This window comes from Phaseolus vulgaris, chromosome 4 (genome assembly GCF_000499845.2).
Source record: "Phaseolus vulgaris cultivar G19833 chromosome 4, P. vulgaris v2.0, whole genome shotgun sequence".
Lineage (NCBI taxonomy): Eukaryota > Viridiplantae > Streptophyta > Magnoliopsida > Fabales > Fabaceae > Phaseolus > Phaseolus vulgaris.
Window position 1 is genome coordinate 8,033,355 of NC_023756.2, and position 14,046 is coordinate 8,047,400.

Sequence of the window (14,046 nt, forward strand, 5' to 3'; positions counted from 1 at the left end):
CTCACTAACATTCTCACTTTCTGTCACAATTCATTTCTAACTTAGAACTAGTTTATACAAAAGTTAAATTTTGAAAAGCATTATATAATATTTTTATAAATGAACTTATACACTAAATTTAATTTAGATATGAACTAATTTTACCATATCCTTGTTACATGGGTGGGGTCACAAATGAGGAGTTGATAAGATCACCACTTTTTGTTGTCTCCAATGTAACTGTTTTATTAAAGTTGTCACACACATCATTATGAAGTGTCCAAGGTTTTCCTTGTTTGGTCACTTTCTGCTGCTTGTTACAATCAATCATTTTTGTTGTTCTCCTTTGGTTCCTTTTGAGGGGAGAAAGCTTTATGCATTTAAATTTCCTTACTTGAAATCTTGTTTGGATAAGTTGATGACTTCTTCAAATTTAAAATACAGTTTTTTGGGGTTATACCACTTAACATTTGAATATATTTCATCTTTAATAATTAACATTTGAATGTGATCTTTAAATTGATGACTACTTTAATAATTGACATTTGGATGTGAAAATTTTCTATCCTTATCTCTTTATCATATGGGTTTTTATAGGATTAAAAATTATTCTTAATTTTTATGATAACCAATGTATGTTAGTTAAAAAAATTCAAAATAAAAAGGTTTTATTAGAATTTTGATTGAAAATGCGTTGAAGCTCACACTAAAAGTACATTAATGACTTTTTAGTAGTAAAAGGTTTTATTTTTATTTTTTAATCAGTATGCTTAAGATATTCAATAACGGGGCTGTTTATTTATACTATTTTAGAAAAAATATTTTTTAATAAAATAGTCATTTATTATATTTTTTAATATATTTATGTAAATTAGTTTAGAAAGTAACAAAACAGAAGAAGAAAAAAATCGAGTTGTTTACGATAAAAAAAAAAGGTTCTTTCCGGTAGAAGCGAGAAATAATTTAAAAAAACATAAACACAAATCAATTTGTACTTATATAAGAATAATTTAAATTTATTTATGGGTTAAATTACTTTAATAATTATCAAAATTAACTATGAGAATCGTCTCCCATCCAAGGTTTGATTCATTGTCTACAATTTCATATTTCTTTTTTGTGACATCTTTAGAGCAATATATTTTTCTTTGACCATATTGACATCTCTCTGCAAAACATGTTTATAAATAATAAAAATACCTACCAGTTCTTATAGAGACATGACTTATAAGTCCTTAAATGTTCTTTTGAAGTAGTCTTATGGACTCTCAATAAAGGGAGAGAGTCCTCAACACCTTGTCGTTGATCTCGTATTGTCTAATGTTGGTTCCAAAAGATCTTATAATATTAAGAATAGTCTACAGCCTGGCAATCATGGATTGGACGGTCTCATTGTCCTCCATAGTGAAAATCTCGTAGTGATGTCTAAGTAGAGTTAACTTGTTTCTCTTAAACTCCTTTGATCCTTGACAAAGATAGAGTATTCCTCATCTCCTTAACACTTTGCATAGCATGGACTTTGAAATCTCTTCTTCATAAATAGCACATGTAGGAACATCTAACTCTAGAAAAGGAGAGGGGTTGAATAGAGCCTAAACTCAAAATGTGAATCTAAAGACAAAGTAAAAACAACGTCTAACTATCAAAGATAATATAGAAGTAGGCACAAATTAATATTGGTTCACCCTACCCCTTGGGCTACATCTAGTCCCCTTAAGCAAATCACTTAAGAGATTTTCACTAACAAGTTTCAATACATCTACACTAAAAATTAATCTCTCCTGAGACTAAAACCTCTTAAGATAAGAAAAAAAAAACACTCTCAAAAGAGAGAGCAATCAAAGATCATTAGGCAAAGTGAAGAATTTACAATGAATAGCACATAACTCAAATTGACTAGACGCTCTATCTAGTAGATATAATATGTATAAAACAAACTTTCTTTCACATTCTCACAAACTTGTATTTCTCTTGATATTCTTGTATGTCTTGTTGTAGCTTCTTCTTCATCTTTTATCTCTTTATATAGCTTTGAAAAGATGATCGTTGAAGTTTGAATTTTTACATCGTCATTTAGGCATTAGACACTTCAAAATGAAGTTTATGCTTCGAAGATTTCTTGTGTGTCTTGAGTGTGTATTTGTTAACATTGTAGTTTGAATACTTTCTACTCTAGTATAAATTTGAACGTTGAAACTTTAATCCACTTAGCTTGAAAATTGCTTCAATTTGCACTATAGCACCTTTGTTTCATCATTAGACGCTTTATAAGGTAACTTCTACTTTCATAATATCTTGAACTTCATAATCAATTAATATCACACCGTTGGACTTTGATATGTTTCATTACTTGTAGATATTTGAACGCTAAATCTTCGCTTTGCTAGAAGCAAATTCTGCACAAATTTCATACTTCGTTTCCTGTTAGACACTATATAGAAACTTTTGATTTGATTGTACTTTGCATCTTCAGTATTGTACACAATTTCTGGAAATAATTTGACCATCATAATCAATAATAATCTTTATTAAAATGACTGGGTATCATTGAATCATATTCATTTAATTTCATAATCATAATTTGAAAAACCATTTATTCCATAAACCTAATAGTAACACATTTTCAAAAACTTTCTAAGTCTGTATAAGTTTTGAACATTGAAGTAAACCATATCTCTGTTTTTTCATAAACTTTTTCACGTTTAGCACAACATTTTTACTGGTATAATTTTAGTCGTTGAAACATAAAAATATTTAAAGCAGTTTATAATCATTATAAAAGATATATTTCATTTAAATATCATCAAGACAATTAAGATATGAAGTTTTTGAAATGCTCTGTTTTTCATTGATACTTTCAAATCAGTACATTTGATGCATTCAAATGAAATCCTTGATTCGAATAGTTAAATACTATTAATACAAAGTTCAAAATCATTTAAGTATGATTAGAATGTAGTTTAAGAGCACAACAATAGAGTTTAAAAACACCTTAACGTGATCGACCATCTAACGCATAAAAGACGAAGTGACTGTCTAATATGTTTATGATAATTGTATCGTCTAACTCGTCTTGTCCTTTGAAATCATATAGCATGATGAGCATCAAGAGACCATATAGCATGTCTCGTACAGTGAGACCATCTAGCACAATGAGATTGTCTAATAGCTTAATTAGTGTGAGATTATCTAAAAATTTAATATTGTAGAATTTAAATTTACTCCTTTCAATATAGTGACCTTCTAATGAGCTTAACTCTAAGAGAATGTCTAACGGTTTTAATACTACATAACTGTCTATCATGTTTAATCTTAATAGATTGTTTAATGTGTTTATGTCTAAGTCTGCACATGAAATAACTTTGTCAAAAATCTTAACACATTTATAGTGTTTGTTATCATCAAAACTCAAACTCTATTATCATGATATTGTCAAATGGGTATTAGATCGTCTAACTGATACTAGACCGTCTAGCGTCTTAACAACACATATAAGAATATGTCTAACTTTGGCATTCAACTAATATTTTTAGATTGTGTTTTTCACTTTTAAAGGAAGTAGAAGGAGTAGTATGGTGTACATTTTTATGAAACATTAATTATTTGTTAGTTATTCTTATTCTTTTAAATTACAATTTAAAATATATTATTGTAGTTGTTTATTTTTGTTATTTTTTTTTACTTTTTATATAAAATTATTTAAGTATTTGTTTTACTTTATTATATAAGATTGTTTAAGTATATGTTTATATAAAAAAAATTATTTTTTTATATATAGTTGTTTTTGTATTTTTGGTTCTTTTTTTTCTAAAAAAATAAGTTTTCCAAGGATTCTGTTTATTTTTGAAAAAAAATCAATTGTTGATTGTTTTGACTTTTTTGGTAGAGGTAATGAGCCAGAAAAAGCGAAAGAAAGAAACAAATATTACGTGAAATCACTGTGAGAGTGTTTCCCCTCATAGACTTCTAGTCAAATGTAAGTATTGTTCACACACTTGTTGGGGTGGTGTTGCAAGAATGAAACATCATCTTCTTGGAATAAAGGAAAATGGCATTGCATGTACATTTGTTCCACATAATATCAAAGACATGTTTATAAAGTTATTACAAGATAAAGAAAAAAAAATTAAAGAAGCAAATCGTCAAGATTGTTTTGAAGAAATTGATATCCAAGATAGTAATAAAAAGGGGACATTGGAGTCATTTTTAAGGAAGGGGAAACAAGGAGTTATAAAGCAAAAAATCATAAATGAAGTGTTTAAAGACATATAATGGGTGATTTAGACATTTTCAAAAGTATATATGGTAATGTTTTACCATTTAATTTGGTAAGAAACTCCTTATTTGTTCAAATGTTAAATTTTTTTGTTGGATATGGAAAAGGTTTAAAGTCTCCTACTTATCATGAAGTTAGAGTGTCTTATTTGAAAAAGACAATTGATAATATCCAAGCTAGTTTGGAGAAATATACGGTTGAATGAGAGAAATGTGGTTGTACTTTGATGTGTGATGGTTGGACAGATGAAAAAGAAAGGTCTCTTACCAACATTTTGGTGAATAGTCCAAGTGGAACAATTTTCTTAAAATTTAATTAATACTAGTAATGTGATCAAGGATGTCAAACAAGTGTTTGAACTATTAAATTTTGTGATAGAAGAAATTGGGGAGAATTGTTAGAATGTGTGGCCAAAACAAGAGAGGGGGATGAATTGTTTTCACAAGATTTTCGCAAAGTTTGGAAGTAAAGCGAAAAGTTTTGAAAAATCAGCCAATTGATTTTCTGTTATAAAAGTTCAGTTTTATAGTTCTTTACAGAAATTCAACCGATTGTTTTCTCGAAACAACAGGTTGTTTATACCAGTAGAGAAAGAACAGTGTTAAAAACAGTGTATAAGAGAAAGGATAGAGAGATTCACACAAAGAGGTTTATACTGATTCGATCTTAACCAAGAGCTACATTCAGTGCTCAGCTAACCACTGAGAATTCACTAAGTAATCAAAGAAATATTACAAACACACACCAAGAGTGATGATCTTGAAGCCCTCAAGAACACACATCACTCATTAGCAACACCATAGTTTTCATAAACCCTTTCTGAAACTGCCTTACACATATTACACAAAAATATAGTGCTCAAATGAAGGAAATAAACTACACATGGGCTTTACAAAGCAGTAATACATAAGTATTGAAAACCCAATCGTATATAACACACAAGTGATGATCCAAAGCTCTTGATTTTCTTGAAAACGTTTTTATAAGCTCTCTATCTTAGGTTCTTTAAAAGATCATAAAACAATCTTTATATAGACTCAGGGAAGTAGTTAAAATTGTTAGATCATAAATCAAAAGTACTTGGAATCATTTAAAAACAGTTTCAAACTCTTAACAAAATTTTGTTATAAAAACAACATATTGTTTTCCAAAACAACAGATTGAAATAAGTTTTCTGTTAAGGATTTCAAATAAAACAACCAGTTGTTTTATCGAAATAACCGGTTGTTTCAGTTTGGCAGCAAAAACAAAATAAAGAAAAGTTTTTCCAAAACATTTTGAAAACCACCAAGTGTCAAACAACCAGTTGTTTCGACAATTCAACAGGTTGAAAAACTTGTTTTAGTCTCAATACTTTTGAGTAACAACTTTTTCAACTGGTTTATTTGAAAAATAATTGACTAAAATTTCTCATCTTTTTAGAAAACATTTCTTTCAAAAGAGAGAAATATTCAAGTGAGTTTGGATCAATACAATGTGTGAATTAACAAGTCAAAAACTACTAAACCACACACACAGGGCAACAGGTTCTTCAAGTCTTCTACACAAATTTGGAGGCATCAAAGCATATTGTTCAACAAGGATAATGTTGTGCAAGTTGTGACTGATGGTGCTTCTAATTTTGTGGCAACAACAAAATATTATAGAGAAGAGAACAAAATTATTTTGGTCTCTTTGTTAATCTCATTGTCTTAACTTAATTCTTGAAGACATTGGTGAGCTTTGAGTATTTTATAATATCGTTGCAAATGCTAAAAAGGTCACAACTTTCATTTACAGGCCCAGAGGAGTCCTAAACTTGTATATAAATTATTCAAAAAGGAAAAGAATTAGTTTGCAACTGTTTTTCTTACCCTACAATGCATAGCACAATAGAAAAATGTTCTTCGAGCTATGTTTGTTTCACAAGAATGGAGAACAAGTAATCAAACTAGTAAAAATGAAGGTAAACAAGTGGTGAACATTGTTTTATGTGATGATAGATTCTGGAAATTCATCCAATATTGTTTAAAATGTGTAACTCCACTTGTGAAAATGTTAAGGCTTTTATATGGAGATGCAAAACCTATTATGCCATATATCTATGAAGTTATGGATAAAGCTAAAGAACAAATAGCCACAAATTTCAAAAATCAAGACTCTTGATACAAAAAGGTGTGAAAAACAATTGATACTCATTGGAACTTGATATTACAAAAGTCTCTTCATATTGTTGCTTACTACCTTAATTCTAAGTAAGTAACTATTATTAAATTATACCTTAATCATTATTGCAAATTAATAATAATTTTTATTTCAATAATTTTTTCTTTAAATCAGATTTCTTTATGACAAAAATTTTATTGTGGATTGTGAAGTTTTATATGAGACCATTGAAAAAATAATCCCATATAGAAGGATTGGATTTCAACTTTATCAACAACTTTACATATTCAAAAAAACACAAGGATTGTTGAGAAGAAGCATGTCAATAGCTACTAGGGATAAGAAGCATCCTAGTAAAACATTTAATTAATTTTAATAGTTTCATAAAAAGCATAACAGTCTCTCTTTGGTGAGAAGGTTATGAAGGAAAGGGTAAAGAGCTACAAAATCTAGCAATAAGGGTTTTGAGTCTCACTTATAGTGCTATTGGGTACGAAAGAAATTTCAGCATATTTGATCAAGTACATACTAAAAGAAGAAATCGCTTAAAACAACAAAGATCAAATGTTCTTGTTTTTATTAAGTATAACCTTCAACTTAAGATGAGACAAAAGGTTATAGAGAAAAAAAATGATACTTATGATCACATATGTTTATATGATATTGAATTACATGATGAATGGATTACTGAAAAGGAGGATTCTTGTCTACCAAATGATTTTTCATGGATGAATATACATGAATCTTTTACTCTTGAAGAAGGAGCTCCAAGTAAGAAAAGGAAGAGATGTCTTTGTTTAAACTATAAAACTTGTGTAATTAAAATAATCATAAATGTTATAATACTTATAATAAGTTATTTTATTTCTCTAATAGGTGCAAGCAAATGATAATGAAATTGAAGGTATGGTTAAAGATGTGGAGGAAGGGGATAAAAATGAGTTAGAAGAGAATGTTATATCAAAGGAAGATGATTATCTAAGTGACATGAATGAAAACATAAAATTAAGATGTAAAATTTAAATATAAAAAATAGTATTTTTCATTTTATTATTATATTTTGATTTTGTGAATTTAACATATTAATTTCATTTTCATATATGATATTTCTAATGCGTTTTTCATGTCACTTATTCTTATTTAAAAATATCATATTTTATTTATGATGTATCTCATCATTCATAATAAGATCCAATTCACAACTAAAAAAAATCAAAAAATAAAATATTCTCGATTTAAGATTCGATAAGCATGGTGCAACTCTACATAGTGCAGAAATCATTCTCTAGTGTTTTATTACATTCAGTTTGACAATAAGATTGTGACATTATGACCAGCAAGAAACCATCCTTGTCTAACCAAAAACATTTGTAAAATGTAATATTATTTAATCAATTATATCAGAATGCAAGCTTAATATACCATTTAACTGAAGATTTATAAACTAGTGGTAACTAGATTCAGAAGTGACATTTGTGTCTAGATTTATTGCTAAAATAGGATATCGTGTCAAAGGACTCATGCAAAATGCCTTTGCTTGGTCTGACATAACTCTCCATGGTACAGGCACAATAATAACATACTATCTGTTCATATTGTTACTTAATCTCTGATTTCCAGGTTTAGAGCTTCCAATCTTTCACCTCAATATCATTAATATAAATTTCAATTAGGTGATTTCTTCTGCTAAATAATGTTTGAAGGAAAGGTACTTTCAATTCCATAGCTTTTTTCTAAAGTTTCTCTCCAAAAAGGGAAATGCAATAGATAAGTAGAGTCTTACGATAGAGAAGAGAGGAAAAAGAATGAAAGAAAATCTAGAGAGGGAGAAAAAATGGGGGATGTAAAAACAAGGCTAATACTTCCTCAATGATAACAATTAAATAAACCAGAAAGATGAGAGTGTACACAATAACAAATCCTAATTTCACCAAGATGGAAAACTCTAATTTTACATGTATGTAGCGTAATCATGACAAACCACACTGAAAGAATAACCACACATTCAAAGTTCATATTCCAAATTCTTAAATAGTACACACCTCCTGACTATGGCATCAGCTTTCAGAACTCATGAAAAGGTGTTCACGATTCTATAACATTGGACTAACAATAACATCTCAAATAACAGTTACTGACCATAGACATTAAAAGTTTTTACAGTGAACCACTCCATTATTCCAGAAGAAACTGCTAAAAGATTGGTTTCTTAAACCACTCCATGACAGTAAGAACTTTATTACTTCACTCAATATTTGTGCAATCACAACCTTTAGACTTGCTTAGCTCCAATAACCAATTTTATCCATCTTGGCACAGTACCATAATTTAGCATTTGTTTTCTTCAAAACATATCTTTTGTACGGTGCATCATATCAGCACATATCAATTATCAGCAAAGCATCCAACCAAGAAAATGCAACTTTATAAAACATTACATGAACTTTGAATGTTAACACTAAAGAATCCCACTATATTCTTTAGGGTTCAAGGCCTGACAATGGAGAACAAAAAAGCACTTTGAAAAGTTCAGGCCATTAACAAATCCCACAGTATGTATTTAAGATTGCAGAAGCACCAAAACAAACTTGTTTTAGAGGTTCCGCTGGATTCCTTATTGGAATGTACACTTGGTGAAGTCATGAAGCATAAACTAAAATACTATCACTAATGGAATATGGGACGTAAGTTACAGAGATATATCCACTTTAAAGAAATACACTTTAGATTAGTAGAGAATAAGGAGGCACAAGGAAGTAATCCACAGCTAGAGTGCTCATTCAACTATTACTGTTTTTGAACAAAGGATCCCAAAAGCTAAAAGAAGACATAAATGTTATTCAGAATTATAGAGAGTTTATCAAAATCAGCATTGCTTCTTTGTGACGATTATTTACTCTAGGGAAATATATCAAAGAATTAAATTCAGAACAACTAACTATAACATTAGGGGCAATAATGTGCTGCTCCATTTACTGAAGAGATAATTTTGTGATGTTTTATTACAGCAGCTTGATAATAAGACCAAAACATTCTGGCCAGCGAGTCCACATGAAAATATGTGTAATATTATTTTAAAAATCAAATGCAATTCTAATAAACGAGTTAATTCTAAACAGATTTATAAACTAGTGTACAAGATTCTATAGTGACATGCATAACTAGATTATTTGCCAAAATAATATTGACAAAGGATTCATGCAAAATACCTTAGCTTGGTCAGTTAAATGTAACTTTCCAAGTAAAAGGCACAATAATAATGTTCTGTCGGTTCACATTGTAGCTAGCCCTCTCTGATTTCTAGTTTCTGATCTTTTATCTGTAATTTTACTATCATTAATGTAATTTCCTACTCAGTGGTTTCTTCTGCTAAATGATGTTTGAGTGGAGAGAAGTTTCAAATTTTATAGTTTATTTCTAAAACAGCTTCTTTTATCAGCATTTCTAAATGGTGTCATTCTTTTGCATGGAGTAGAGTCTTACCACAGCAAAAAGTGGAAAAAGAATGAAGGAAAATTTAGAGAGCAAATAGAATGGGAGAAGTCAAAAATTTGCATATATGAATACCTTAATCATGAGATAGTATATGCATCTACTTCAAAAGGTGAAAAATGTGAATCTTCAGAGTTATATTCCAAATTCTTAAATAGTACATGTCTTTTTAAGCATCACTTTTCAGACTGTGCAGCACTCTACGACATTGGACTAACAATAAAACTTTAAACGCCAGTTACTAACCATAGATGTCAAAACTGTTTACATTTCCCTGACTGCAATGAGAGGCTTAGGAGGAGATAGAGATCGAACTTCAGGTGCAGAACTAGGGAAAAGTATGTTTAGCCTGTGCATTAGAATATCAGACCTAGAAGGAATTTCATTCAGAAGAAACTGCTGAACAATTGGTTTCTTAAACCACTCCATGACTGAATCTCCTGAAGCCCTAAGAACCACTTTACTCACCTCAAAAGGAGACTCTACTGAGCTAAACATTTGTGCAATCACAATCTTTAAAGTTGCTCCGGTAACCAATTTTATCCGTCTTGGCACAATGCCATAATATAGCATGCGCTTTCTGAATCTATGAAGAGTATGAACTACTGCAATAAGAGCAGCTCCAACTGACAAGTTTCTAACATCAAGGGACCAAGCAATGTGCTGATCAAACACTATAGCCTTTGGGAAAAGTTTATTCTCATAAGCAACCTTCCAAACACATCGAGCTCGATTTATCTGCCCCATAAGAACTAGGTAATTGAGAAGAACATTGACAAAGTACTTAGCAGCACCCTCCTCCAATTCGTAATCAACACCTTGAAAGAATTCTCGGACGAAAGATAACACCGGCTGTCCCCTATGTTCTGGGCCTGTGAAAAGTCCACACATAAATGTGTGTGCCTTATGCTTTGTAGCACTGAGGATAGACATCAAATGCCTCTCATTTTTCTCTTCCTGGCACCTGACAAGATGAGCTAAAATGGAGGTGTAGAGTATCAAATCAACTTTGGCAGCAGAGTTAACATATGTTTCCAGAAGAGGCTTGGCTGATTCATACAACCCACTCTTCATGCATGACTCAAACAACTGCCTGATAATAAAATTATTGGTTCTGATCCCAGATGAACCCATGAAACGCAACCAACTCAAAGCAAGATCAACCGAACCTTCCTTAATATACACCATCAAAACGTCACTGGCTGTCACATCTACAGAATACCCCATGGTCTTCATTTCAAGTAGAATTTTGGCAGCCACATCCACCAGCTTCTTATTAGCTAGTAGAGTTAAAAGCACGGTATAAGTACTTAGGCCAGGCCTTAAACCTGCATTAGTCATTGAATTGTACAGTTTCATGGCAGGATCAATTAGTCCAGCAGCAGCATGCATTTCCAAGAGACAAGAATATGTAGATGGGGTGGGTAGAAACCCTGCTTTTTCCATATCTAAAAACGTAGACATGGCAATGTCAAGCTTCCCTGATTTTGCATGGGATTCAATGACCAAAGTATACAAACCAAAGTTAGGCCTATACCCTGCCATCCTCATCTCATCCCAAAGCCTTAGAGCCGTTTCTAACTTCCCAGACTTCACATAAGACTCAATCAAAGAAACATATATAGTAGGGGGTGGCTTGTAGCCATAACCTCGCATCTCCATGTAAATCTTCATTGCACTCTCCAACCTGCCCGCCTTCCCCATAGAGTCAACAAGCGACACAAAGACGTTCAAACCAGGCCTAAAATCTCTTCCTTTCATTTCTTGGAAGAGTTTGAAAGCAGCATCAAGACGCCCTGACTTTGCCAAGTTCGGGATCATCAATTCATATGTCGAACCATCCAACAAACACCCAACTTTCTCCATGCTCTCATACATTTCAAATGCCTTGTAAGGCAAACCCTTATTCAAAAACAAAGTAATGAGCGAATTATACGTCTCAGTATCAACTTTACAACCAGCATCCACTATTTTCTTGAAGCAGCAAAACGACACCTCCAACTTCTCCGCCTTAGCCAAGTACCGAATCACCCTATTACACGCCGCAAACAAGGAAACCCCATCAGCCGAATCACCAACCATCTCATCAAACAACAACTGAATCCCCTCAAAATCCCTCTTTTGATTCAGCGCATCAAACAACATGACATAACAGTCATCACTTGTAGCATACCAAGCCTGCCTCTTGGCCCACCTAAACAAACTCAAACAAGCATCAGCATCGCCAACAACCTTCAACGCTTGAGCAATGTGAGTCATGTTGGGAACAAACTGTAGCTTGTCCAATTGGGTCTCCAATTCTGGCCCCCACTTCCACCTCTTCACAACCTCAACAATTTTTGCCACAGCCAGGGCATTCACAAAGGGCTTCTTCACCTCACCCACCATCACATGATCATCAAGACCAGGCTCCACAGACCTCACACCCTTACCCTTGTAAATAACACCACCCGATTCATCTAAGTACTCAATTTCCTCAGTCCACTTCCCGGACCCACCACTGTCCTGGCAGTAACATCTCATGACTCTCATCCCCACAAGGTTTGAGCCATTGCAGAAACGTGGGGTGGAGGGAAATCTCGATGAAGAGGCCAAAAACGTTAACTTTCGGGTAAAGGGTGGTGCAGAAACAGAGGAGCGAGCGCGAGAGAGAAGAGAGAATTCATGGGTGAGTTTGAAGATATTGGTAGCAGAAGAAAGCAATTGGCGATTATAAATCATTGATGAATGTGAAGAAGCGAAATATAAGGAACGAAATGAAATACTTACACCGTTTATGTTCCTGTTCAAGCAAAAAGGTTGTAGTTTGGGAGGTTCCACACCGCTTAAACCCTGAAATGCGTTTCCTACAGTGTCAGCGACACTTCAACCCAAGGTGGTCTCTCTCTCCATTCTCAGTTTTAACTTAGATGTTTCATTTGGAAATTTTGTCACTTTAAAGTTTTCATTCGTGATTTCCATTTTTTTTTAACTTTAATCCTAAAAATCTCAAATTTTAGTTTAATTTTTAATTTTATATTACTCATTATGGTTTTATTACTATCAAGAAATAATTTAATTAATTAAAATAAGGATTAAAGATTTATAAAATTGTACACTTGATAAAAAAAATGCGGAATTTTGTAAAATATTAACCTAAAAATTCACATGTTAAAAATTAAAATAAAATAAAATTTATCTCATATATATATTAAACCGGTTAGAATGAACAAGTGTATAATAGGGTTTATGTTGGACGTGATAACTATTGAATTTATTGAGATTAAAAATTAGATGATAATGATTCATTATCATAAACTTTTTCATCTGATGATTATAACTATATATTTTACTACATATCTTCTGGAAGATTACTTATTATAACCAAGTTACAACATGGGTATTATTTGGTATTCAACTACTCATGGCTAAAATTAATCCAAGTATTATTTGGAACTCAATTATTCTTAGCTAACTTAAGTATTTTCTGGAATGTAGTCACTCTTGGATAATAACCTAAGTATTTTCTGCAACGCAATCATTTATAATTAAAAATCCAAAGTATTTTTTTTGGATAGCAGTCACTCCTTATTAAAACCAAGAATTCTCTAGTAGTCACTCCTGGGAAAAATAACAAGGTTTGTAAAAAGGTGTGATCTAAATAATCACATGTTTGCTCACTAGATATAGGATCAACATCTTTCAATGTATGCAAAGGATAAACCCTCTTCTAGATTCCTAATGAACATAACATAGTCCTTTCACACAAAATGATTTTAACTTATATTTCAGCAACGTTCAATGTTGGACTTGAAGAGTAGACCCAAGCCTGAAGAGAAATTGTTTTGATGATGATGTTTGAAGATGTTGATCTTAAAAGATGTATTTAGTCTTTTAGCTTTCATTGTTTGTGTTTGAGAGTATATCACACAAGGTGCATACAAGGTTTTTAGTCAGAACACAAACAATACTAAAAATAATAAAAAAGAAAAGTTGTTTTGAAAAGTTAAAATCATGTTAAAAAAGTTTTATGGCTTTGTTAATTGATTAAGGTTTTGAATAATCGATTATATTGTTCTTGATGAAGTTAAGACCAGATTAATCGATTATCTATTTCAATAATCAATTAAAACAGAGAGTTGGGAAAATATGTTTCAAGAAAACAATCGATTAAA

General features: G+C 31.5%; 1 protein-coding gene across 2 annotated transcripts; it reads right to left on the bottom strand.

Annotated features, from left to right (window-relative positions):
- Positions 1 to 10,005: 10,005 nt before the first annotated feature.
- Positions 10,006 to 12,823, bottom strand: LOC137837149 (pentatricopeptide repeat-containing protein At1g79490, mitochondrial). Of its 2 annotated transcripts, XM_068646027.1 has the most exons (2): positions 12,662 to 12,799; positions 10,006 to 12,496 (listed from the first exon to the last, which is right to left on the bottom strand). In XM_068646027.1, the coding sequence occupies exon 2, from the start codon at positions 12,422 to 12,424 to the stop codon at positions 10,157 to 10,159; it is 2,268 nt and encodes a 755-aa protein (XP_068502128.1). In that variant the 5' UTR covers positions 12,425 to 12,496; positions 12,662 to 12,799; the 3' UTR covers positions 10,006 to 10,156. The 2 variants fall into 2 exon arrangements, with proteins under 2 accessions (XP_068502128.1, XP_068502127.1); XM_068646026.1 differs by having other exon boundaries at positions 10,006 to 12,823.
- Between the last annotated feature and the right edge of the window lie 1,223 nt (positions 12,824 to 14,046).

Bases quoted from the DNA above. Each gene is read 5' to 3' on its own strand.
- LOC137837149 (XM_068646026.1), bottom strand. From the start codon at position 12,613: ATGATTTATAATCGCCAATTGCTTTCTTCTGCTACCAATATCTTCAAA.